We start from the raw sequence: 27,660 nt of genomic DNA, 5'->3' as shown, positions 1-27,660 counted from the left end.
TCCATTTCTGACACTCCCTGCTTTCTTTCTCTGTTTTGGCTCATTTCCAGCAGCACCTAGGTTCATTTAGGGTTCCAGCCCCTGTTTGATAGACCCACTAGCTTTACCCTGGTTTCCTTGACTTGGACTTCTCCCTTTGTCCCTCCCACCTAGGACTGAAAGAGATTTCATGTTGCTGCCAGTTCCTCTGTTACCTATCATCCTCTGTGTAGCTTCTCACCCTGTCTTCACCTGTACAATTAGTTGTCTATTAAATTTTCTCCTTTTGAATATTTAAAGAGGTTTCTGTTTCCAGATATACCACCTCTTTCTTTCTCAGTATATTTAATTTTGAATGAGCCTATGAATTGAGAGGTTAATATGATAACATACTGTTAAGTCTAAAACCGTATTAAATATCATTATATTTCTCTTTTAGGCATTTTCCGATTAGTCGAATTATCCCTTTATATAACTGTGGGCAAATCATTAAACTCTTCCTTTCACTTTTATCTTTATCTGTACAGTAAGTGTAAACTGATAGGCTCTCTCTTCCTAAAAAGGTAGTTAATAATGAAATAGAGCACTTTAAAAATATACATAACACAATTTGAACAGTCAAGAACAACATGAGATAGAGAAACAAACATGATCTCCAGGGTCGGTTTAACTTGATGTCAAATTCAGGTTCTAATACGTGCTCTGCCTGTGGCCTGGGACACAGATGTTAATTTCCCTCAAAGTCAATCTACTTATCTATAAAATAGTGATAACCATTTTTATCCATTTTTTATCTCCTTTTTTATCTCTTTCATGAGAATTACTGTGTCTAACCTTTGTAAAGCTCTTAGCACTGTGCTTCGAGTAGCAGAGGTCCTGAAGGAGGCTAGATTTGTCTTCATTATTACACTGCAAGATGTAGAAGGACTTTCCGATAGCACTTTATCATTGATTTATTCCTAGGTAAGACACATGTAGGAATATCAGATATATCAGCCATTAATTGATTAACTGAATCTGTCTTTTTTTTTTTTTTTGCTTTTAGAAAATAATCACCATGTTTTATTGATTTCAAGTCGCTGTTCACTTTCTGAGTTTCCATTTCAGCTTGCCAAACGCTCCAGTTAAATAACATTCCTTTGAACTGTATTTTGAATTACCGTCTATGGATACCTACTTAATTTTTGTCAATTTACTTGTCCCAGGATGCATTCTCCTTTGTTTTCATTAAAGGTCAAGAATGGTATCCATATCACCATCAGAAAGAATCTTCCTTATGTTCCTTCTCTAGCTTCACATCCTTACCCATGCTTTTGTGTGATTTTCTGTTTTCCTACAACATTCAGGTTTAGAATATGTTTCACTATCCGGTCTTGTCCGAGCTAGTACCTCTGACATCGCCACCTCTTTTTGACCTCAGTTGGTTACCAGGACTCCAGCCAGTTGAGTTGTGCTGCTTGATCTCCGATAGAACATATGCTTTCACTAGAAAGACTTGCAAATTTTGGCATCATGGATGACATGGATTTAGGAATGTCTTTGCTTTTTAAGAAGAAATGTGAGAGCAAAGAGCAGTGGACTTAGAAACAGAACTCATGGACTATAATTCTTCCTCTGCCTCTTATGCCCTTTGATATCTTAGGCAAGTCCCCCATCTTTGTTTTATAATATTACCCTCCACAAAAGGAGGAGGTCGGAACAAACACTGTGTGGTTTCTTCTAACTCCTAACTGGTTTGTCCTGTGGTTTCTTCTCACTTCTAACTCAAGTCTACAGTATCAGAAAACATTTAGATTTGGGTCAAAATATATATGTAGATAGTTTAATTTGGATGTTAAATATATTTTTTTTTAAGACTTTATTTTCTTAGAGCAGTGTTAGGTTCACAGCAAAACTGAGGGGAAGATACAGAGATTTCCCATGTACTCCCTGCCCCCACACACCCACAGCCTCCCTCATTAATAGCATCTCCCACCACAGTGGTACATTTGTGTACGTAAGTGTACATAATTGATGAACCTACATTGACACATCATAATCACCCAGAGTCCATAGTTTACCTTAGGGTTCGCTCTTGGTGGTGTACATTTTATGGGTTTGGACATATGTGTAATGGCATATGTCCATCATTATGGTATCATGCATAGTATTTTCACTGCCTTAAAAACCCTCCGTGCTCTTCCTGTTCATCTCTCGCCACTCCAACCCCTGGCAACCACTAATCTTTTCACTGTCTCCATAGTTTTTTCCTTTTCTATAGTGTCGTATAGTTAGAATCATACAGCATGCAGCTTTTTCAGATTGACTTCTTTCACTTGGTAATATGCATTTCAGTTTCCTCCAGGTCTTTTCATGGCTTTATAGCTCATTTTGTTTTAGCACTGAGTAATATTCCATTGTCTGAATGTACCACAGTTTATCCATTCACCTACTGAAGGTGGTTACTTCCAAGTTGTGGCAATTATGAATAGAGCTACTATAAACATCCATCTTCAGGTAGTTGTGTGAACATAAGTTTTCAACTTCTTTGGGTAAATAGCAAGGAGCATGATTTTGGCATTATATGATGGGTATGTTTAATCTTGGAAGAAACTGCCAAACTGTCTTCCAACGTGGCTGTCCCATTTTGCATTGCAAAAGCAATGAACAAGAGTTACTCTTGCTCCATACCCTCACCAGCATTTGGTGTTGTCAGTGTTTTGGATTTTGACCATTCTAGTAAGTGTGCAGTGGTATCTCGTTGTTGCTTTAGTTTGCATTTCCCTGATGACATTTGATGTGGAACATCTCTTCATATGCTTATTAACCATCTGTATATCTTCTTTGATGAGGTGTCTGTTAAGGTCTTTGGACCATTATTTAATTGGTTTGTTTGTTTTCTTATTGCTGAATATTAAGTGTTTTGTATATTTAAATAACAGTCCGTCATCCGATGTCATCAAATGTGTCTTTTACAGATATTTTCTCCCAGTCTGTGGCTCGCTTTCTCATCTCTTCACATTGTCTTTTATGTTATATCTTTTTTTTTGTTTCTAAGATATACTACTGTGTATTGGAGAATTCCTGTTACTGAAAACCAAATGAAGATGTGATATTGTATCTGGGTCATAAAGAATCAACAAAGCAAACAACTTGAATCATTTTAAACATTAAATGATTTGCTGTACTTAAATTCCTTCATCATCTAAGAGTATATTTAAAAAAACAAATAAAAAATACAAACGTGCTTATAATGAAAAGCCACCAGCCTTGGTCTTATCCTTCCGCACCAACTCCCTCATTCCCAATTCCCCAAACTTACACCCTCTCCCCAAACATGCAGGCAAGCTTATTAAATCCTTTTTGTTTGGTATTTCCTGGCTGTTAACTTTATATTTCTAAACAACATATTAAGCCTCTATTTCTTGATTTATCTTCATTAGATGTGGTGGACTGACTTTATGACAATGGGAATTTAAGTCCCTCACACCACAACCCGTGTCTTCTCTCTTCTCCCTCCCTGGTTCTACCACTATTCTTAGTTCTCAAAGTTGGTCTTAATGACCCATTTAAGGAAGTAGAATAGTATGATTAAGAAATGGGGCCTTTTGTGCAAAATTGCAGTTGATCTAGTCACATAATTCACCGGTTTCCTCCTAACAGATTTTCAAACTTGGAGTAATGATTATATTTGACTGAGCATCCATTTAAACCTACGAGCCTGTACCTTTCTTTTTTTTCCAAGGCAAGACCTCACTTTCATCTCAGTCTGAGTTGCATGAGGCTTTTAATACGAAATCACTTTCCATTCAGTCCAAAGCTTCCTTGTTGCTGATGAATGTCATACATAATGAAAGATTATATCCATTTATCCTCAGCAGTAAATCATTTATCACACAAGGGAGATATATTATTGTGAATTCTGATCAAAGCTGCCCACTTCCTTTAGCTGGCAGAAATGCTGCACCCTGTTAGTTGATCGTACAATATCCTGGGAGAAGCAGGGAAAATTATGCTGTTGAATGAGGGCTCTGCAAACTCTAGGGGTTTCTAAAATGGCTTTTAAAAAAATCATGTTTCATGTAGAACCTTCTATGATCCAGGCGTGTGAACTGTAAAAGTGTTTTTTTGCTTTCTTCACTTAATTAAACCAGAAAGCTGTGGGACTTTTTGCTGCTTGCTCTGTGATGTCTGCACAGAGATTTGTGAATGACACCATGTGGATAGTCTGTCCCCTTTCTTAGAGAGACAATAATTATTACCACTTCTTTTTGAAGCATGCTGTGGGTGGTTTTATCAGTTCATTTGCTAATGAGCTCCCTCTCTCTTTTATAATGCCAATCTTAAAGATGTCTTTTAAATATGATTTCTCTCTCAGATTTATTTTCCTTTCACTCTTCCTTCTCAAGCTGTGTACTGCTTGGCTTCGGGGAATCACCCCCCCTACCCAGGCAGGGAGCAAGGCTGACCTCTTTGATTTCATGTTGATAGCATCTTCTCTCATTGTCTCCCTCTGAGAACAGTGAGTTCCAGAAAGGACATCACAGTCCTCCAGGAGAGTCCCTTCTTACGTTTTGTCTTTGATTTTAGGTTATTATTGCCTGATGTTACACATCTGTGTTCACTGCTTTTCAAATTCAATAGCATGTGAATGCCTCAGCATTAAAATGATCCTGAGAAAAGTGAGACGCAGAATGAAGCAGGAAGAATGGACCCTCTTTCCTCCTTTAGTCTCACTTGGGCTGCTGGCCAGCATGCTCTTACAGTTTATTCAGAATTTATGCAAAGTAGTAGCTAGTGACCTGCACAATCAAGTCACAAATCTGCAGCTAACATTTACAAACAACATTCCTTCATTCAACCTTCACCGCATTTTAGAAGTAGCCTTTCAATGCATTGGCCATTTAAGAGCTAGCTATTGAAATTCATGTTCTCCCTTTCCAGTTTCTGTGAGCTCATTATGTCCCTTGTGTGGTTGATGGAAGTAAAAATAATGTGTCCAGCCTCCTTATCCTTAAAACAAGAGATTGCTAAATTTATCAGAATAGGATATACTTATAGGAAGAATATTATACATTAACTATAATCTAGGTGTTCCTGTTGATGGTTCTTACTTCTCTATTTAGATTCTTTTACTCTCATATAAGTATGCTAGAGAACAAAAGAAAGGACACCAGTTAAACTTGAATTTCAGATAAATAATGAATACATTTTTAGCATAAGCATGTCCCAAGTATTGCATGTGGAACAGGCTTAGACAAAAAGAAAAATTGTCATTTATCTGAAATTCAAATGTAACTAGGTGCCCCGTGTTTTATCGGGCAACCCTACACAAAGGAGAATCCAAATTCTGGTCTTTGCTATTCTATGCATATCAGTTCTCCAGCTTGGTCACAACTATGGACTGAATTGTGTCTCCCCAAAACGCCTATGTTCAAGCCTTAACCCCCAATATGATTGTATCTGGAGGTAGGGTCTTTAGGTGATAATTAAGGTTAAATGAGGTCATGTGGGTGGGGTCCTAATCTGATAGGGTTTGTGGCCTTATAAGAAGAGGCAGAGAGAGATGATTTCTCTCTTTCTCCACCATGTGAGTTTCCAGGGAGACGGCAGCATCTGCAATCCAGTGAGAGCCCTCTCTAGACATAGACTCTGCTGGCACCTTGATCTTGGATTTCTAGTCTCTGGACCTGCGAGAAAATACTTTTCTTTTGTTTAAGCCACCCAGTCTGTGATCCTTTGTGATAGCAGCCCAAGCCGACTCATCCAGTGACTTCAGAATGTTTCACTCTGGCTCAGTTTTATACTTCCTGCTGAGCTGACAAGGATGGCCATTACCCTTCTTCCGTTGACTAGTCTGCATGTGTGAGTCAATAACTCTTCTAATTCCAAGCAAGTGGAGACAAAGGAAGGAATCTGCCCAGTCTGTGATTGGCTAATCTCTCCATCTTGGTAACATCTTAAGTGAAAATAATAAGAAGGAATCATAGGGAGTGGATGTGACAATAAATCCTGGTCTGCTGTTGGCTGGGAAATATCAAAGGGAGTCACGGGAACTTTCAGTTAACTAGGGACATGGGGGAAGACAGCCTGATTCTCCTCTGACTTTAATGTTAGATCTTAAATTATCTGCCTAAACTTTCTGATTATTACACATATTTACAGGATATAGGGGCAACATGTGTCTGTGCGTGTCTGTCTGTGTGTGTGCATGGTGCACACACTAAATAAGACTCCATAATCTCACTTAGAGATGAGCACCTGAGACCTCGGAGAGGTCAGTCACAAACCTCTGCCACACTTCTGAGTGACGGAATTGAGGGTCATCCTGCACCCAAAGGACATGCCTTTTCCAGTGTAACAGGTTAACTGCCTTGAAAACTAGAATCTCATGTTTGTCATAATAGATTATGTGCGTAGTAGGAAATTCATATGGTAGCATTTTCTTAATCAATTTCAATTGATTAACCCATCATTATTACCCCTAATCCTTTTATTCTTGATAAGGGCAATTATTATTTCACTCCTTCCAATGTGATATTGAAATGAGGAAGTTCTCCTGCAAGAGGATTTACTTCTTAGCTTAAAAAGAGATTATTTTTTTTATTTTGGATGCAGTAAAATCAAACCTAAATTAGTTAGAATGGCTTTTTCAGCTCTCATGTCTGTTCCAGATAATATTGTCCTGCACTCTAAGCTGTGTGGTACCTTCATGCCAGGTTACATGTTTTAATTGTGTTAGTGAGGTAGTGAGGCCAAGGTGAAGCTCTTGACCAAATAGGGGAAGAAATCTCTATAAAGACCAAAACATTTACTCAGACTGCCGTGAGAGCTCCTCAACTAGTGATTGTCCACGAGTGCATTTGCCATAATTGGGATTAAAGTGACTTCATATGAATGGGTTGCTCTCACCCTGATACTAGAATTGACCAGTGAAGTACACAGGTGGCTGATGGACACGAGTCCCTGCTGTTCTACACATGATTGAGGAGAATTTGTGGTTGAGTCAACACACATTTGTTATATATTTTTACCTTCTCGGGCTTGTAATCATTGTTTCCCTTTCTGTCTTTTGGGCTCAAATATTAACAGAATATAGTACTCCTCCTGGATTTGAGCAGATGCTTTCAAATTCACATGTGAAATCATAGCAGTCCTGTGATGAAAGAATTGGCCTCTGTCTACTTTTGAATTCAAACTTGCTAAAGGGAAACTTTTAAAATAAATCCCTACATTTTCTTAAGATTGTAGATGATACAACTTTGTTAGCAAGAAACATCATAGCTGCAAGATAAGTGACATTATAAGCAACGGTTGCCTCAGCCGTGAAATTATTGAGATATATATATATATATATATATATATAATTTTTTTTAGGAAGATTAGCCCTGAGCTAACATCCACTGCCAATCCTCCTCTTTTTGCTGAGGAAGATTGGCCCTGAGCTAACATCTGTGCCCATCTTCCTCTGTTTTGTATGTGGGACGCCACCACAGCATTGCTTGATGAGTGGCGCATATGTCCATGCCCAAGATCTGAACCCGCAAACGCTGGGCCCCAAAACAGAGCACATGAACTCAACTGCTGCACCACCGGTCCAGCCCCAAGGAATTGGTGATCTATTTTTAAACTATTGATAACACTTTGGAGAATCTTCATGAGACTACAGGCAGCTGTTACACCACAGTTTAAAATAATCCAATTCTAAATTCTTTCATTTATAGTTGAAAGGATTTTGGAAAAGCTATGCCTACAGTCAATCTGTAGGTAATTTTCATTCCAATTGGTTAACTTAAAGATCTTGCTGTCTTAATTAGTGCTCATTTTAAATAAGACCACGTAATTAAACTCTCAATTCAGCCAAAGAAAGCTTAGACTTTAATCAGTGTCACAATATTCTGCATAGCCAGACCTAGATATGAGCTTCAGAAGTGAACGGCGGGGAAGAGAATTTGTTCTAATACCATTAATAACTTTTGAGACAGTAACACTAGACTGCAGACCCCTAGCTGGAAAGTTTCTGGTCCACCAGCACAAACTTTACGCTCAGATCGTAACCTGGTTTGGAATTCTGGCTCATGTGCTCCCCATCTCCTCAATGCTGGGCAATTCACCTGCCTCACTGATACTCCATCCTCCATGTTTCTGTTTGTTGTTATGTTTCTGTTTTTGTATTTTAACTGAAGACACTCTGAAATGAGGAATGTCATTATCATTCTTTAATAGCAGTGCTCCTAAAAAGTCTTCCCATCCCTAGTTGGTGATTGCGCTGTAAATTAACATGAAGCTTGGGAAGTTTGCCTTTAAATCAGTATCTGTGACATGGTTTGCTTAAGAACGTTTTGAGATGGGATAATAACTTACAAATCTAGGCCTTTCTTTCTTACTATAAATCATGGCTTCAGTGCATGATATTTGGGCCATATTTTCAAATACTATTCTTGGGAAAGGTAGCTGGCTGTATGGAGATTTATGTAACCACTGAGTTTCCGTGAAGAATGTCAGAAAGTGACACTGATCCAGCAAAGACTTGAAAGTCAACCCCAGTTGAGTTTGCTTATAGTTTAAATCCTTACCAGCATTGTGATTTTGGGGTAAGATACTTAACCTTTCTGAACCTCCATTTCTTGACTTGAGGAGCCGGAACGATGATTCTAAATTCAAAGAATAGGAAAAAATAACATTTATTGAGTACTTACCATGAACCACAGGTCTTATATAATTTATTCCTCGTAATAATCCTACGTGGGAGCTGCTATGATGATGTCCATTTTACAGATGAAGAAAAGGAGGCACAGGAAGGCTAAGGAGCCAATAAGCAGCCAATCCAGAATCTAAAACCAGGCAGTGTGCTAAACCGCTTTGCTTCTAAAATGTAAAGTTTAAATCCTGATGATCTTTCCATTCTTCTCAACTGACGGCTGAAATTGAGGCTGAAGAGAATGGGCAGGAGATAGAGAAGAATAGCTGGAGGAATTATTCCTTTTTCAAACCAGCGTTTAATAGGCCCCTTAAATTGGCAGGCTTGTATATCACTGACAAAGTGTCTATTTTCCTGTACCATCAAAGAAGAAGTGCCTTTTTGTCTATGAATAAACGTTGACACAGTCAGGAAACAAACCATACAGCTCACCACCATTTCCCTTGGAAGTTAATTGATTTCTGTTAGTTTAAATATTATGTCTAAAATTAAGGTTCCAGGAAGGAAGCATGTATATCTTCTCCAGAATATGTACTGAGACCAGGCACCACACAGGGACTGAAGTAAAGGTTTAACGCTTTTTTATCCTTCATACATTTCTCTCTGTAAATTATGCAAAATGCATTTTTGCAGATATGCTGTATATATAAGGTTTTTATGCATAAAAATGGCCAAAATGCATGTGGATAATATCAACCATGTGTGCTTGTTCATTTTTCTCCTTCCTGATATCATCCCCATGTTCTTTGGGTTGAAATTGGGGAGCAGAGATATTAAATAATTTGCCTAAATTCCATCCCCTCCAAATACTAAGTGGAGAAGCAAGAATATAAAGTCAACACTCGTAACCAGAGGACGGAGACGTATGCTAAGAGACCATGTGTCAGCTGGGCCTTCCGCGTGGGTAATCAAGACCCTGACAATGAGGAGAGAGCAGGAATGGAGAGGAAGGGAGTGAACACCTTCCGTTAGTGAGTAAATGCCCAGGGAATCAACAGATGAGGACTAACAGCACAGTCCCCTCAATGGAGCAGCTTTTGTGTTATTTGTTTTTGTTTTGTTTTAGTTTCCTAACAGGAGGAAGAGGGAGAAATTAAAGAATAATCTGGAAATGTAGGGAGGCTGTTAGTCAGAAGAGAAAGTTCTTCAATTTTTTCCCAAAGTCCCTAATATTGTTAGCTCTAACTTTCTCGTCATTCAGGAAATGGGCTCAAAGAAATGAAATGGCATTTGTCTATTGTAAGAGGAGAGATGGGAATGGTTTGAAGTTAACAGTGAGGTTTGATGGCCTTGGTAATCCCTTTTAGCTAACCAAAGGATGCCAATTTCTGTGAACATTAGCAAATGACCTGCCCGTTACAGAAGTGTCTTCCTTGGGGTCCTCCACATCCAGGCTGGGTGATGTGTCAACTGCTTCTGCTTTATTGTACCGGACGGAACAGGGATTCAGTTCTAGCCAACAATCATGCATTTTGTATCTTCTCACCTTTGTCATTATTACTCTCTTCTTCTCTTTTGCCCAAGGATTCCCTTTTAAAACTTTTCGCTAAAACTGGGCTTTTCCTTAGGGACAATGCAGAAGAGGAAAAATGAACAGAAGGGGTGGCTTGTTATTTTAGGTGCAGTTGAACAAGTGGGAGGGGAGTGAGTGCCATGTCAGAAGGATGTAAGGAGTAGAAAACGTGATGCTTGCACTGGAAACCACGCAGGTGGCCCTCTTCCCATGGAAAGGGAGGCCCCGGTTTGTGATTTGGCCCTCAGGCTCGCCAGAAGAGAGAGACTTTGCTGACCTATTAGATTGGGCTCTGAGTCTCCAAGCTCTTGCCCCGACGTCATTGCCAGGGGCCAATCTCTCGTGTTCAGGGTCACCCCACTGCAGGTCCCCCTTCAACTTCTCACCTTCCCTCCTCTTCAGCTACGTCTCCTCCACTCTGCCTTTTAAGTTTGGAAATAAACAACACAAACAACATGGTCAAGATCTCACTGGTTTTTGAAGTGACAACTCTTTCACCTCAGAACAGATAAACACACAGAGTTTAAGACTAATTTTTTTTTCAGAATAACCTTTCTTAGCTCTTGCAGACTGGAGTTTGCTTTGGGGTTGTTTCACTGTTGATAATAATTCTCCTATTTTCTTTACACAGTTGTTGGTCAACCTTGGCTGTATGTCCCACCCTAACACTGCTCCCCGCTCTCTGGCCCTCCAATTGTAGACTCAAAACCTACCTGTAAAACCCCTCCCCAGGATCACTGCAACTTTTAATAAAATCACTGTGATGCAAGACTTCTCAGGGGTAAAGGAATTCAGAGACCAGGGAATGGGCAAATTGAGTGCAGTTTTGAAAGCAATGCAGAGTAGAAAAATAATAAAATATTAACCTGGGTAAAGTATGAGATTTGTGCTTTTTTTGGGGGGGGGGACTTGTAGTTACCAGTAAAGATTACACATGTACTTTTTAAATTTTACGAATTCTGTCATGCTTCCTTAAGATGGACAAACAGAAAGAAGTTTCTAGTTTATGAATTTCTCTTTATCTTTCTAAAACAAAACTCTTAAGAAATGTTCTCAACCCCCGCCCCCAACACTAACCAAAACCAAAACAAACATGCAATGTTATTTCTCAAAAGACGTCAGCAGATTCGCCAAACTTGATCTATTTAATACAAGTGCATCTGGAACCTTTTATTCTTTGTCTCATTCTGCAATATTGTCATAAATTCAATCGGCCTCATTGGCATTACCTGCTGGCCACATTGCGTCTTCACGTTTGGATGGGTCTGAACTTATCAAGGTGACATACGTGTGATTTTTAAATGGAAATTTTACTTTGTCATTCTTAAAACCCAGCACCAATTAGCAAGGACACTGCCTGCTTAGCAAAGGAGCTGGGTTTGCTGCAGACCCCATCACAAGCCTCTGGCGGCTTTCCTAACTTGGGCTGGACTGGCGCAATGTCATCACACTCTATTATCCACAGCACACAGCTATGAAGGCAGGAGGAAGACACTCCCTGTGCAATTTTCCTGATACTCCATAAGGCCTGATAACTTCCCAGTGGGCTCAAACTCATGGAAAATCAGTTTGAGATGAGAACAATTTCAAACATCTTTCCTTATTTTCTTTTCCACACGCCAATGGAATCATGTATTTTAAGTTATGAAGAACCTTTATAAAGCAAAACAAAACAGAAAAAGCACTTCCCCTTAAAAGCAGCTGTCTCTGTGGGACACCATTTTCATATTAAAAGAAGATACAAAGAGGAAAGTATGCTTAAAATCTCCCACATTTGTTGAAAATAAAAACCTCCAAAAAATTAACGCAGATTATAACACAACCAGCACAGAGCGCATTGCGACAGGGAAATGAGAATGAGAGCACTGAGCTTCAGGTAATTCTGAATAAAGGCCATACCAACTACACAAGGGCTGCTCTCAGAGAACGGGAATTTACTTTTTCACCACAGATGTGCTTCGGTCCTAAGTCTGTTCTGACTTTTTGCCGTTATAGACCACTGATGTGCCTGCTTTAATTCCAATGCAATAAGTGAATTTCCAAAAAGCTTATGAAAATATGTGGCTGCTTAAACCTGTTGGGTATCTGCAGTATCCATATATCAGAAGTCTTTGTTCTCAGTCTACGAGGAAAAAAGCCAAATACACTCCAGTGTGCCCCGCTTAAAAGGTGCTCAAGAGAGGTGCCCGATTACCTGAATTTCCATTTGGCTCATAACGAGAGGGAGAATAATTACCCAGATGCTTTCAGTGTTGCTGCTGCACTTGCAACAGGCCCTATCTAATAGTTTATCACACTCAGAAAACAAAGCATAGACTGCAGAAGGAATTCACGGCTCCCCTCTCTGACGGAGCGATCTCTTTGAATTCTTCTGTCGATTTCACAGATTTCGGACAACCAGAGGATTGTTTTCTAAATCTGATTTTTTACCCCAGCAGCACCATTTCGACAGATTCATCCCACAGGCAACAATGGATGCTTCCTGCTTAACTGGAGCATGACAGATTAAGCTTCAGGCCGACTACTAAATGCATCTCCCCTCTCACTGAGACTGTTCAGAGCATGCACTGGGGCCTCGCTGCATTTGGTCCTGCAACTGCCAGCTGGGTCAGGAGCAGCCCTGACTGATAGAGCCATGTGAAGACTCCACAGAGGACCGGCAAGGCTCAGGCGAGGCGCCTCACTGCAGTGCTCCCAGCCAGATTCCTCACCTCTGAATCATGCCAGCCTCAGGAAAGCTGCCTTGTTGGATGCCTAAGGAAAAGCAGGCAGTTTGCATATGTTTGCTGAATATAAAAGAGAAAGATGTGCGTTTAGAGAAAATGCACGGAGACCTTGCACACAGAGATAGGTGCCTTTCAGATCTTGCCGGATCTGAAATAAATGCTGTTATTTCTGGCCAAGAGGTTAGGTGACAGTGACTTGAAGAATAACTAAGTAAAAAAAAAAAAAGGGAAATTAACTAATGAGCAAACGAATAAAGCACAAACTAAATAAATAAACAGTAGCCAAGATCTACTGATGATATTTGACCAGTTACATTAGAAAATGCTTTTTAATTAGAAAAATGACACTTGCAATATGATGCTTCTGAAAGGCATTTGCAGGAGAGTAGTGTGTTGCATAACGCAAAGTGTACTTGTATCCAGAATTATAATCTGAGGATAACCATCACTCAGATTGCGGTGAGGGGCATCTTAAAATGCTCCTCAATTTCCTTGTTAGGTCTTACATGTAAAATCTAAAAAGCAAAGCAGTGCTGGCTCTTTGCACAGAAATAGACTTTGAAGTCTGCCTGTTGGTGTTAGGAACAGACCTAGCCAAATTGTACAAAAGCATGATCGCACTGTTCTCACCTTTCTGTAATTAGTGACTATTCTGCTTGCTGAAATCTTGAATCTTTCACAACCACATGTGTATGTTTGTCATTTGTCCCCTTTCCTCAGGTGCAAAGAAGGCTACCAGGGAGTCCGTTGTGATCAATTTCTGCCGAAAACTGATTCCATCTTATCGGATCCAAGTAGGTCAAGCACTTTTCTTCTCTCTCTGAACACAGTGTATAGGCAGCCCTTACTCTGAGCGATGGTTGCTAGCTCAGCTGAAGGCTGAACGTCAGTCATGTGTTTCTGAAAGATGCCAAGGGTGGAAACTGGTGGCACAAGTTGGAGTTCACAGATTGCTCAACACCAACTCAATTCACTCTGGGTCTAGGTCTTCTCCAGCGATGGGGCTGGTGTCCAGATTCAGCTCCATCACTAACCTAAGCTGGAGACTCCAGGAAATCCTGCTCCGTTAGCTTTCAGGCTCCCCCTCCCCCACCCGATTACAAAAGCAAGGATACAGATAAATGAAAGAATTTATTATTTATCCAAAAGAATGTTATAGAAACTACCATATCATATTGGTTCTTACCGTCTAGTTGGTAATTTGAGATAATATTAAACCTATTAACCTTTACCTTACTGAAGTAAGGAAATATGCATGTCAATTTATATGTTTTCAAACAAACGTCGCAAACCGCATTTTTAGCAATGCTATTTGCATATCAGCAATTACGTTACTAACGACAAATTATTTCTTTTTCCATTCATGAGACAATTTGCCACTAAGAAATATTGCTAGTCATTAGTTTCTGCTTCTATATGGAGTAAAAAGTAGCATTCTATACTAATATGCCTAATTCTGGTCAAATGTGAAATGTTTACTTTATCTGTAAGTAATCTTCTGCTCTTTCAATGACAGCTACAATTGAATCCCCACTAAGGAAAGGGGAATTTTATTGAATCAGCAATTTAGTTCGGTGAGGATAATGACAGGCATTTCTAAACCATAAAGGCAGTGTTATGGTTTTCTAAATACCAAGCATACATAACACAAAGTTTAGCAAAACGTCGTGTATTGACAACAGACAGAGGCTGCCCTGCATCTGAGTGTGCACGTGGCTGCATAATGAACATGTCTAGGCATCTTTCAACATCTTTTCAAAATGTGCGTTTCATTTTTCCCCTGTCTAGCTAGACTTCCACAAGTAAATGCAAAGTTTTGTTTAAAAAAGGAAAAGTTTAATATAATTTAATTTGATTGGGTTTTATGTTGACAAGGCAAGCCACCATACAGTGTTAACCAGTCTTTTCTTTGCAAATTTAGCTCTCCTTGAGAAAAGTGAAGATGACCTAATAGCTAACAACCAGACTAGCCATGGATTATCTCCGTTCTCTGAAATGTGAGGCACTGGTCTCTAAGAATTACCCAGATAGGGGCCTTTACTGGAGTGTGTTGTATCTTTTTCATCTTGTCATTTTGGCCCCTTGCTAAGCTGATGTTTGAATGGTGTGGTTGTGGCTGAAGACATGTATTTGGAATATTAGAAAGCTGACAAAGAAGAATGGGTTCAATAGTTTCTTTTTTCCCTTTCTTTCTTTTTTCAATTTATCTGATGTACCTAGTTTCTCTCTTTGTTTTTCTTTCTTCCTCTCTCTTTCCTTCCTTCAATTTTCCCCTTCCCTTCCGTCTTTTTCTTCATTATTTTCTTTCTTCCCTTTATGCTTTCTCTCTCCCTCCCTCCCTCCCTGCCTTCTTTCCTTCCTTCATTCCGTTTTCTCTTCGTCTATAGCTGTGGAATATCTATCAAGTACAGGGTACTGGGACCCGGCTGCATATGGTACAAAATGGGTAAAATCATCTGCCTTTAAACAATTTGATTGCACCCTTGCCCTCCAACTGAATATCATGGTCTATCACTGCAGAAGTTGAGGGTGAGGCCCACCGTAAGAACTGTGTGCTCCTCAAAGAAAAATGATCCTGTGGTTAGAGTCACTAACGCTGAACACCTAGATGTCAAGTGTATAAAATATTTAGTGCAACAATATTTATGATGGTGAAAAAATGGACACATTCTAAAAACCAACAATAAGATTATGTTTATGTAAAATAGCATATGGCACATCTATCATGTTTTAATCAATTATCATTAAAATAATAGCTGTATGAAATATTCCTATAGAGTAAAACAGCAAGGTGGAAAATTATTTTCATTTAAGATTGTAATAGGAACATCCTTTGGTGCAAATGTAAAAAAAAACCCATATACTAAAGTGCTAAAGGGGACTTTTAGTACTTGGGCTATGGAAGTATATGAATTTTTTCCCCTTTTTCTCCTGTTTTCTGTAAAATGGCACGTCATTATGTGAATCAAAATATCATAATGCCTTGAAATAAAAAAATAAAATAAATGTTGAGAAGCTTATGGATGAGTCCCTGAGACACAGTTTAAATGGGAAGATGGGGAAAGCATCATATCTTCCATTTACCCATGGTTGCATCCATTTATTTATGCAATCATTAATTCATTCCACAAATATTTTCTGAGCAGCCGCAAAGGGGGCCATCTAATCAGTTAGGTTCTGTTAGCACAAAGTTGTCCAAACAGGATTTAGGCTCTGAGGCCCCCAAAATCTATGGAGGGAGAAAAGTCTGTGTATACATAAGCATGGGCACCATTTGGGTGAGAACATTTACTCTTGTGACCTTGGCAGATGCATTTGGCCACTGAGCCTCTGGCTTTTCATCTGAATAATGGCAACAATGATACCTATCAAGATTGACAAGGAGTCAGTGCCAGATAAACATTAGCCTACTTCCCTCACGCATCACCCCAATGAGGCAATCACAGGTTTAGATTTTACCTGTGCCGGGCACTGTGCCAAAGGGCTGTATCTGAAGTCTTGCGTGAAACCCTCACAATCACAGTCTAGCAGAGAGTTGCTGGCAATTGCTCACATTTTATGGATGAAGAAATTAGGCCTCAGAGATGCTAGATCAACTTGCTCAAGGTCACACAGCTAGTTAATGCTGGCGTCTAACTTCCCATCTAAACGACTCCAGGGCCACGGCTCCACCCGGCGAGCTCTCCCCTCCCTTCGCTAGACCCCTCATTCCTCTAGTTATTTCCAATGTGACATTTATCACTCTAAATTTCAGTGATTGAAACTCAGTGAACTGCAGCCAACATTATTCTAAGGAACAATATTTGCACAATTTTCATATCTTAATGCAGCAACTTGAGCTTCCAGGGAGAGTCAAATCCCTAATGAAATTTCCTTGTCAAAATTCTTGCTGAAGGATCGCTTAATTTGCTGCTCATGATATCTCTGGAATGACTCTATGCTCGGGAAATAAGCTTCTGTCTAACGCCCTCCCTCTGCTTTGCCTCCTCTCCCCACTTCCCTCTCCTTCCCGGTTCCTTCCTCCAATGCATGTTCTCTTTGGTGAAATTCCAGGTAACGGGGGGCTAGAAGCCTTGGCTGTTTTATTCTCCCCCAGGCAATGCAGAGTTGATCAGAAGGGTGCACCTTTGTCAATTAATTTAAAAGAATAAATAAAATCTCAAATCATCTGCATTTGGGGAAATGAAGCCAGGATGTCACTGTGAGAGCTCTGCTCAATAGCTGTTATGACCAGTGTCTTCAGTGTGACCCCATGCTGGATTCTCAGACCTGCTATTCCAAAAATTCATTCCCCACCCCACCCGCAGAGAACCTGTAGTTAACTCCACTCAGGAAGACTTGTATCCTCATAAGAATCAAACTTATAAAGTGCCTTTATGTCAGTTTTTGAAAAAATATCTAATGCATGTAGCTATCAGGTTCATTAAACCCTCAAATGGACTCAATGTACAGAAGCCACATTCCCATCACAAGGATGAGTAGTAGGGGCTTCAGAAGGAAGGCAATGAGAAGAAGGGACTTTGGTCAGGATGGAGAGGATGTGACCTTCTACACAGGAGCCAGCACCATCTGAGTTGGCATTCCTGAAGAGCAGAGCCCTGCACCCTGCCTCCGGCTTCTGCCAGCCCTACCCATGGACAGCAGCAGTCAGCTTCCACGAAGCCCCCACAAGCTTCTTGAGGATTTCTAACGTAGTTTAAGACTAGTCCCTTTTCCCCACAAACACAGGATCAACCAGTAGGCTCCTGTCCTGTCCTCTCTTCCTTACCACCCATCCCCACCCTCTCCAGCCTTGAAGCAGAGCTAGAGCAACTGAAGAGCCATGAGCTGGCCCAAGGATATTTTCCTGGGTCTCCTCTCTTAGGAGCACGTGCCAACCTGAGTTATCATCAAGATCCTGAGCTCATCACTGGCCAGTGAAGCCTGAGAGAAGCTCCAGAGAATGGATTCAGGGCAGTATCAAAGGATGGGCGGGTGGAGGAGACATCCATCTGTGTTGAGGGTCCTCCTCCTCACACGCAGCCAGAGGCAGCCAGTCCCAGACCTCGTCGTGACTTCCTGTCCAACACCCAGTGTCCCCATGGCTGGTGGCAGGTGACAAGTCTGCAGGCCCAAGCTTTGGCGTGGGGCTTGTACAGCTTAAACTCTCAGGGTCATCCAGTCTCCACCGTGGGAGAGTGGAGGCTAACTTCTACCTCTAGTCCATATAAACTATTAAGAGAACATTTTCCACCGACTATTACTGATCTAGTGTGCTTTCATTCAGCAATTCATGAATCGGGCAGCATCCAATCTAGCAGATAGAAAGATGTTTCGAAGAGCTGTCCAAGGTGAGAGATTTTTATAAACCAAAGTGAGCAGAGAAAAGGAAGTTATCCTGCGCATTTGCCGATTGGTTAAAGCAGGTTACTTTCCTTATGTGGAGCAAAGGGAAGTCTTGGAGCCGGGTTAGGTAACCTGTGCTGAGCAGGCAAGTGCTGACTGGTTGGCCTTCCTTATCTGGGGAAGTTGAGCACAGAAGCTCAGTTAAGTTTTAGTTTGCTGATATGGGGCTTAGCATGAGTGACTCCATCTTGGGCCATTCACACTTCTGTTCCTTTGGATCTCTGAACCCAGGCTCTGCCCTCAGAGTGCCCTATAATATGCCAGGAGCCTGGTCTGGGTGTGGTTCAGACGAAAGCTAGCAGAAAAGATGACAAGGGTTTAGACTTCCTATCACTCCAAAACTTGAGTGTCCCAACTTTCCAGGAATAATCACTTTGTGAATCCAAAAAGCAAAGTTGCCATCGCATTTGGTTCTAGCTCAAGAGGGGGCATCACACAGTGAGCCAGTCAACACAGCCCACTTCTGAGTGGTTTGCAGAGACAACGAACTCGTCAGTCTTGAGGGCAATAGGTCTCCTTCTCTGTGTACCAGGAAGTCCACTGAGTCATCACTCCCCCAGTGCCCAGACCATTAAGCTCAGGGCACACTGGTGCTCCTTTGCCATGCAGGGCACAGGGAGGGAGAAGGAAACTTGAGAGCAGCCTCGAAGAACCAAAGTGGGGCCTGAGAGCCTGGGCAGGAGTTGGCTAAGCAGTCGCAGAAAGTTTTCTTGAAGAGTATCAGCAGGGAGCTTCCCACAGAGACCCATGCTCCACACTTGCCTTTCTCGATTTCGCTCAATACATAGAAATGCATTCCATGTGTCAACAATTAGATGGAAGAGTGCAACCAAAGCTGCTCGGAATTAGGAGTTAAAGGGTCTTTGTTCTAATCCTGTGATCACTTGCTCTTAGCAATGTGGCCTCGGGCAAATCAGTGTAACTGAGCCTCAGTTTCTCTACCTGTAGAAGGATCCCTGGCCCATCGTGGTTAAAAGAAGAAAATAACCCTTAGTATAGAGCAGGCTGTTCCTCTAAGCCATTGAGAAGTGGGGTCAAATGCACAGCTGAAATAATATATCTTTTTTGCTGAGGGGGGGAGTTTGCCCTGAACTAACATCTGTGCCAATCTTCCTCTATTTTATGTGGGATGCTGCCACAGCATGGCTTGATGAGCAGTGCATAGGTCTGTGCCTGGAATCCAAACAGGTGAACCCCAGGCCACCAAAGCGGAGCTTGCAAACTTAACCACTGCGCCACAGGGCCAGCCCCTGAAATAATGTGTCTTATTATTCATTCACTCATTTATTCCCCAAGTACTTATGTGCATATAAAGTATGCATGCTGTGAATTCAAATAATAATAATTAAGGATCCTACCATCAATAAACTCAAAGTCTAGTAAACAGTATTTATTTAGATTGACTTCTAGGCTCCAAAGAATGCACTGTCTGCAAGAGAGAGAAATAATTTTTCACTCATTCATTCAAAATCTGACTAATAGTTTGAGAAAGGATGAGTTGCTTAACCTTGATGGATTCTGGTTTTCTTCTTTATAAAATAAGATATTAATAGTCTCTAATGTATACAGTTATTGTGAGGATTAAATAAAATAACCCATTCAGAGCCCTTTGTGGTTGGCACCTGGTGAGAGCCCAACAAATGGTTACTATTATGGTCATTCTTCTGGTTGTATAACTGTTATTATTGCCTTTACAACTACACAGTGTACAAGGCACAGAGACAAGTGCTGCCAGGGATTAAAAAGCACGAGACATATTACCTGACCTCAAATATCTTCATTGCATAGAGGCAAGAAAAAATGTACAAAACAAGTACAAATAAGAACACACATTAAAGGTAAGACAGCTTAAGGAAATATCACAACAGTGGGGTCAGTGAAACTTCACATAAAGTGGAAGGAGAGATATGGGCTTCTCAAACAGGAGCATTGTGGTGAGCTTTTCACACGGAGTTCTGTGGCTTTGCACAGGTTGCACAGGCTGCACACTGCCCAACTTTACAAGTGTCATTTAGACTAGAGTGTGAAGGACTCTCCTTGGAGGTGAGCGACATGGTCCTGGGAAGGAAATTTCAATTGATAAATTAGTTGGAGAAACATATGATTCTTGAGGGCAGAAAGCATAAACTAATTATCACTTGCTCTTGGTTCTTTACTCCATACCAATGAGAGGGGGTGTCTTCCAACTGGAATCTACTCAGAATATTTATCTTTTACGTTACTCTGTCTTCCAGTAGCCATAAAAATGTTCTGTGCAGAATGGATTAATATGTAATATCTGTAACTCATTACTACTTTTCTAGTCTTGAAAGAGGAGTAATAGTCATCAGATTTTGACCATGCCTCTATTTATCTCATAAAGTCCATTAATAATATCAGGTCTGTGGCATTTTCGTATATTCGATTGCTAATATCTTCAAGTCTACCCTTTTAAATTGTACAGAACACATAACCAATTAAACATGCCATTGCACACCATTTCTAGAACACTAGGAAGATAAACCTATTTACAATAAAGAAAAAATTTCCCATGATCGCACCATCCAGAGATAACCACTAATAATCATCCAAGTGCATAGCATTCCAACTATTTTATAATTTTCATGTGGTATATTCATATTCAGTGTTAACCACTACATTGAAAGCAGGGCTCCTGGGGCCAGAGGGAGGCATGGCTGTCCTTGCCTCCCACAGCCCCCTGCTCTGCTGCGTCTCCCCCGTTTGCTAATTGAGCCTTGACTGGCTGGAGGTCCACTCCACCTGCAGAAGATGATGGACTGTCCTTCTGCCTGCTCAGGGGCCTCTGGGGCTGGTCTTAAGACAGTGCCCAGTCAGTATCCCTCGTGTGTGTCCCCGAGCTAGTCCACAGGGCCTGCTAGCACATCTGTTGTCCCAACGTGCAGAATCCCAGAACCAAGAGGGCTTTCTCTCCCATCTCTCTCTCGCCCTTCATATTTTCAAAGTCAGTGAGGGAGATCATCTGCTATGGAATGGCTCTAGATTATTTGATTATTTCCTTCATAAATTTGCATGTGGTGATTTATCTCACACTTCATTATCTATTATCCATTATATTGACACTTTAATGAAATCTGAGGTAGGAGGAATTAGATGCTAAATCTCATTACATAATATGCTCATTTTTCTTACAAAGTTGGGATCATTCTATACATATTTTGTAATTTGTGTTTTTCTCCACTTAATATATTGTGACCCTTTTCTCACAGTGTTATGTAATCTTATTTTCTTCTAAACTGTTAATTAAAAAGTATAACATTATAAGCATGTAATATAAATTATTTAACCAATCATCTGTGCTGGACCATTTAGTGTCTTTCCAATTTTTCATAATTACAGTGATTGGCAAGCATTATGCATAAGTCTCTACCTTGAGGTACAGATTATTTCTTACAGATAAATTTCTAGATTTTGATACCCTTTCTTAACCTTCCCTCCAAAAAAGTTGGATCAATTAACATTTCCATGAGAACCGTATGAGAAAGCTGGTTTCACTTTTTCCTTCACCAGAACTGAATAGTATTTTTTAGTTGCTAATTTTATAGGGCAGGTTATGTCTCACCAATGTTTTAAATAGAATTTCTGTGACTACCAGCAAAATTGAGCATTTTTTCATTTGTGTATGGGTTAGTTTCATTTCTACTTTTGTGAACTTTTTAATTCTTTGCCTCACTTTCAAATCTTGTAATTTTTTGTTTTCTTTAAAAGGCTTTGTTATTTTGAGGTTAATAAACGATGCACTATCATATGTGCTGTGATTTTCCAGATTGCTCTGATTTATTATTTATAGTGTTTTTGAAACATACAGAAGTTTTGCCTTTTATGTAATCAAATCTAACAATTACTTAAAAAAATTGTTCATATGAGTTAATACTTGGGCTTTCTTCACCATGAAATGAAATAAATATTTTACTTACTTAGCTATTAAAATTTTATTATGTACATAATTTATTATTTATAATCTATGCATGCATATTTATACACAGTCATAATCTATCTGAAATTTATATTAGTGTATAGTTTGAGATTAGGAATAATATTGTAAAAAATAGAGTTAAATAATTTTCACAACAGAATTTATTGAATCATCTGAAGTTTCCTCATTGATACAAAGAGATCTCAATCATATACTCCAAAATTATGCATATTTAGTGCTGTTCACAGATTTTCCCTTGTATGGACAGAGATAACATAGTCAGAAATTTATAATATATTTTACACTTCATAATGTTATTTCCATATATTTTGTCTTGTTTTTAAAAATGATAATGATTTGATTGATTAAATATGGTTCAATGATGTACTATAAGGAACTTGTTACATGTAATACTTTAGAACAATATCTGATGAAAAATGGCCTTTGCATGACATTTAATAAAAGATCGGATTGAAAACAGTATATATGGTAAGAATAGGGGGACCGTGTAACTTATCATTTAACCTAGGATGCTTAAGGTGAAAGACAGATCTATGAATAATTACAATGACAACAAAATGGGAAGCACGACTATATGGTCACCCAAATTTGTAAAGTATGTACGTTTACACTTAATATATGCCCTTTAAAAAAATTACTTGGAGGCAATCCTTTGTAAAATGTTGTAGGATTACACATAATTTTACTTGTCAATATTTTGCTAATTGTCTACAATACATATTTATTTACTCAATAATTGTTAAAAGAATGACAATAGTAACAAAGACGTCGTGATGCTTCCTGTGTACCAGGCACCGTTCTAAGCATTTTACACAGAATCTTCGCATGGCTCTGGGAAGTAAATACAATAAAACCCTCCATTTTAATGATGAAGAAACTGAAACAAAGATAAGTATAATTATTACCTCAAGGATACATGTTTAGTGAGTGGTAGGGCTGGAATTTGAACCCCATAGCTTATACAGTCTAGAAGTGAAAAATGAAGAGACAATTTTAAAGCCTGACAGCACCTCTTTGCCATAGAGTTATAATTATTACGAGTCCTCACATTGGTCCTCTTCCTTTGAGCATCATTATTTTTCTATGTGACTTTATAAACTTTCCTCTGTATTGGAATTGGAGGTGTCGTCTGCCAGAGCCTCCCTTTACAAAGTGTGGGCCAGGATGAAAGTGAAGAACACAACCGGTTTTATCGAGTTGTGTCTTTCCAACGGCCTCTTCAGTCTCTGGCAGAATAGGGCAGGCTCAAAGCCTGGCGGACGAGGGAGTCCCACCATGGCGCTAAGGACACATGTCCTGAGGTGGTGCTGTGTGTTCATTTTGGTCCTCAGGAGTTTTCTGCTGTGGAGCCTGAAGAAATCTTAGCCCTGTCTACAGGGCACCTACACCAGAGGTTGATGCAGGCCTAGAGCTGAGTAACCCATGGGCTACCTGTTCTGGGGGGCCCCCAGCTCAAAAAGGGTGCTCAGGTTCCCCCTCTTCCCCGCCCTTTTCCCCCACACTCTCTAACTTGAAAGATCTTCATAGGATTGTTACTACTCAGATAAGCTGGTTGACGTCTGAGTCAGTTCAGTCTTCGGTACAATTTAATTTTATAGACACAATATTTTTCCATTTATTTCTATATTCGTCATATTTGGCTTGTTACTTATGCATGAGGATGGCACTCCCACCCCAGATTTAAACATTGACGTAACTTTCTCCCAAGATCTATAATTTATTTGTCATTTTCGCTGAAAATCTTTGAAGGGACAATCTTTGGGGAATATTTCAGTGGTCTTTTTGTCTGTAAGTTTCCGAACGGTAGACGTTTGAATGAGGATAAGGAAGAATTGAAAGAAAAGTGATGGAAAATGTGGCCAAGAATACCTGAAAATTTAAAGCAAAGAAGCAATAACCACAAGACAAATTGGCCTTCGCCTAAGGGTGTCCAGGGCATCTGAGATTCCCTTGCTCCTGGCTTTTTGTTCTTCTTCCTCATACTGCATTTTAAATAAATTTCAATTACCTCTAATAACATTACATGTATCACTAGCAAGTTATTACTACTTTCTACAAAATACAGAAAAAAAATCACAGTGATTTTCACCTATGTTAATAAGACTTTCCTAAACGCATCTATCTATTTATATTCTATGCCCAGGAGCTGTTATGTTTTGGAGATAGGCACCAGAATTACTTGTTTCTTTTGATGTGTCTTATATGATGTGGATGCTGGGCGACAACCAACACAGTGCAGTACCAAGCTGCACACCCACCATCCTCCTTTCCTTAAGACAACTATTTTAAGATAGGATGGTAGAGCAATTTCACTCTTGCGAGACTGACTTGAAATGGAAGGATTTGAGCTATTACCATCTTCATTTCTAACCTGGTACTACCAGCACTCTTTCAGTTTCTATAGATTTTTAAAAAATTGGACACAAATTGTAAATAATCTCTCATAATGTGGATTATAAAAGTGAGCACAGAGAAGTATAAAAATCAAGCACATTGTTGGCAGTAATCAGACTCACAGCGTTATGAATTTTCTTAATATGAGGGGCATATTTCAAATTCCAACAGAGATGTTTTCATGGAATGAGGACTTACTATGTGCCAGCCTCTATCTACACTTCCACATTGATTACCCACCTTTAATCATGGTCATTCTGTAGATGAGGAAACTGAGATTCAGAGAATATAATTAATCCACCAAAATTATTCAGTTTCTAAAAATTTAAATTCACATCTGCTGATTTTATACTGTAGCTTTCCAAGTGCTTTCTGCTTGGGGCCAATACAACATTTGTGTTTTTATTTTTAAACCAAAGAACTGACATGTCAAAGACAAAGTAGCATAGAAAATGTTTTGGATTAGTTGTTGCAAGAAGAGCCTTTCATTTATCTATCTATCTATCATTTATTTATTTATTTTTCATGAGGAGTTAAGAGCAATACATTCTCCAACATTTCTTCAAATGAATATCTTAAATATCATGGCTAGTGGTATGATTATAAATTCAACTTAAAATAGATGAAAAGATGGGTACATAGTAAGTACAGTTTGGGATAAAATGATTGTTTTAAGCCATACAGAGCAAGGCATATAATCTATTTCCTAACACGCAACAGGCACTTGATAAAATTGTGAGGAGTCATGATGAATTTGAAGATTCATTTTCTGTGAGAATAAACTTTTGATAACAGGCACTGGGTCTTCCAATTTTCTGGCTCCCATATCTTTTCAGCCTCTCCTATGCATCACTTTTAACTGTTCATTTGTATTGGTTGAGGTCTCCGCTGTCTACATTTTCTTTGGAATCTTGAAAACTTCAGTCCCTTTGGGGAAGTTCTGTGGGAGAATTAATGTGAGTTGATCTGGCAGATCAACACTGGATTCGCACTGTGTTTTAAACCATGAGGAGATTATCAAATTTCCAGTTTTCCCTGATTTCTTGTCTTCACAGTAATGCTGTGTGGTTACACCTGCAAGAAATTTCCAAATATTGGGCATAACCCATGTCACTGGGCCACAGACACATTTCAGACCCAATAGGAGTGTTTTGTGGCTAATCTGTAAATGCTGCCTCCCAATAAAGAGTGAACAATGAGGAATTTAAAACTCAAATAAACATTTCTATAATGTAAGCTGATTCAGACACAAGTAGTATTTAATAAGGACCTATTCTAGTTCATGCAAGAAACTTGATGAGGTACACACACATGTTGTATTTCTTCTTTCATTTAATTCTGACAAGTACAAGATAACATTTTGAACCATACAAGTAAGACTAAGACAGTAAGACCTAACTGAAGAAAACTATGGAGATTTATTGTCAAATATAAGATGACATAAATTGAGACATCTAACATAATTTAATATAGAACGTGTTTTGTAAAATGGCATTATTCCTTCAATATATTTCACTATCGTTCCAAATATAATCCTCAGACTATTTCTCATGTCTTTCTATTAGTTTTTCTTTGTTTATGTGGTTTTTTGTGTTTCGTTATGGAACTTAATCAGCAGATTATTGAAAAATGAAATGTAGATTCTATAGGAGAACAGGGATTGTCTTGGGTCCGGTTACTGCTATGACTCAAATGCTTAACACGCTTCCATCATAGCAGACATTCAAGTATATTTTGACTGAAAGAGTGAAATAAAGACTTGTCCAAAGTAACATTTCCTAGTTCTCATGTTTGAACATGTTTTTAGTCCATCCACTTCAAAACTCATTTAGCATCAAGTAATGCCTGTGACTTTGCTAAGTGTTGTGGATAATTAATATAGTAACAATATTTTATTTTAAATACTATTTTTTAGTTTTCTTAAATTTTAGGATAGTAATACATTCACGTAGTTCAATACCAAACAGTATAAAAGGATTTACAATAAAATCTTCTGCTTCTATCCCCCATTCACCCAATTTCTCTCTCACAGGTAGTCAATGCTGATAGTTTCTTATAAATCTTTATAAAGTTATTTTATAATATATTTATAAATGAAAATAAATGACATTTATTATATATTAATATATGAATAAATAATATATTTGTAAATGCAAAATGGGCAAAAATCCTTTTTCCTTTTTATATAAATAACAGCTCATAATATACCCTTTGGTTTTCCACTTAGCAGTGAATCTTAAAGATCATTTTATTTCCGTATGTATAGAACATTCTCATTCTTTTTATAATTTCATGATGTATATATTTTTTACATTGATCGCATATAACATAAGGCATAATTAAGAATTCATCTGTAGGCTTCCATTTAAGTTATTTGCTGTCTATAATATGCTATTTTATACAGTTTGTAGGATAAATTTCTACAAGCAGAATATCTGAGTCAAATGTATGTAATTTTGTAGAATTTAGTGTTGTCTTCATTGTCATTCCTAGAGTGGCACCAATTTAAATTCTCAAACCTTCTCCAAACCCTCTGTTTCTCCACAGTCTCTTTGACATAATGCGTTGTTTCATCAAACCATTTTATCTTGCTTCAAACTTGCAAGTGAGGAGTGCTGTCTCATGTAGTTTCTAATTTAATTTATTTTATGATAAGTGACATGGAGCATCTTTTCATATGTTTAAGAGCTATTTGTATTTCCTTTCTTGTGAACTCTTTTAATATCCCTTGGCCAGTTTTCTGTTCAGTTATTGGCCATTTTCCTTATGTTTTCTTGGGGCTGTTTATAAAGGAATTTAGGCCTTTGATTTTTTGATATGAGGTTCAAATAGTTTGTCTTTTTGGACCTTTGCGTTTTGTCATTGATTATAATAATTTGTGCCAAGTAGGAAACTTTTCTTCCTTCCTTCCTTCGTTCCTTCGTTCCTTCCGTCCTTCTTTCCTTCCTTTCCTTCTTTCCTTCTTTCTTTCTTATATTAGAATGAATCAGTTATTTTCTTTTGTGACTACTGGGTTTTGTGTAATACT

The 27,660-nt window shown here is 39.0% G+C and overlaps 1 protein-coding gene across 7 annotated transcripts in view; it reads left to right on the top strand.

The window, feature by feature from the left end:
• Positions 1-27,660, top strand: part of NRG3 (neuregulin 3) — a 1,008,158-nt gene that overhangs the window by 764,391 nt on the left and 216,107 nt on the right. For all 7 annotated transcript variants that reach the window (XM_044760110.2, XM_044760104.2, XM_044760099.2 and 4 more), the window contains exon 3: positions 13,619-13,692. In XM_044760110.2, coding sequence (XP_044616045.2) covers positions 13,619-13,692 — 74 coding nt within the window. The remainder of the gene's footprint in view (positions 1-13,618; positions 13,693-27,660) is intronic.

This window comes from Equus asinus, chromosome 2 (genome assembly GCF_041296235.1).
Source record: "Equus asinus isolate D_3611 breed Donkey chromosome 2, EquAss-T2T_v2, whole genome shotgun sequence".
Taxonomy (NCBI): domain Eukaryota; kingdom Metazoa; phylum Chordata; class Mammalia; order Perissodactyla; family Equidae; genus Equus; species Equus asinus.
This window is presented reverse-complemented; position numbering and strand designations above follow the sequence as displayed.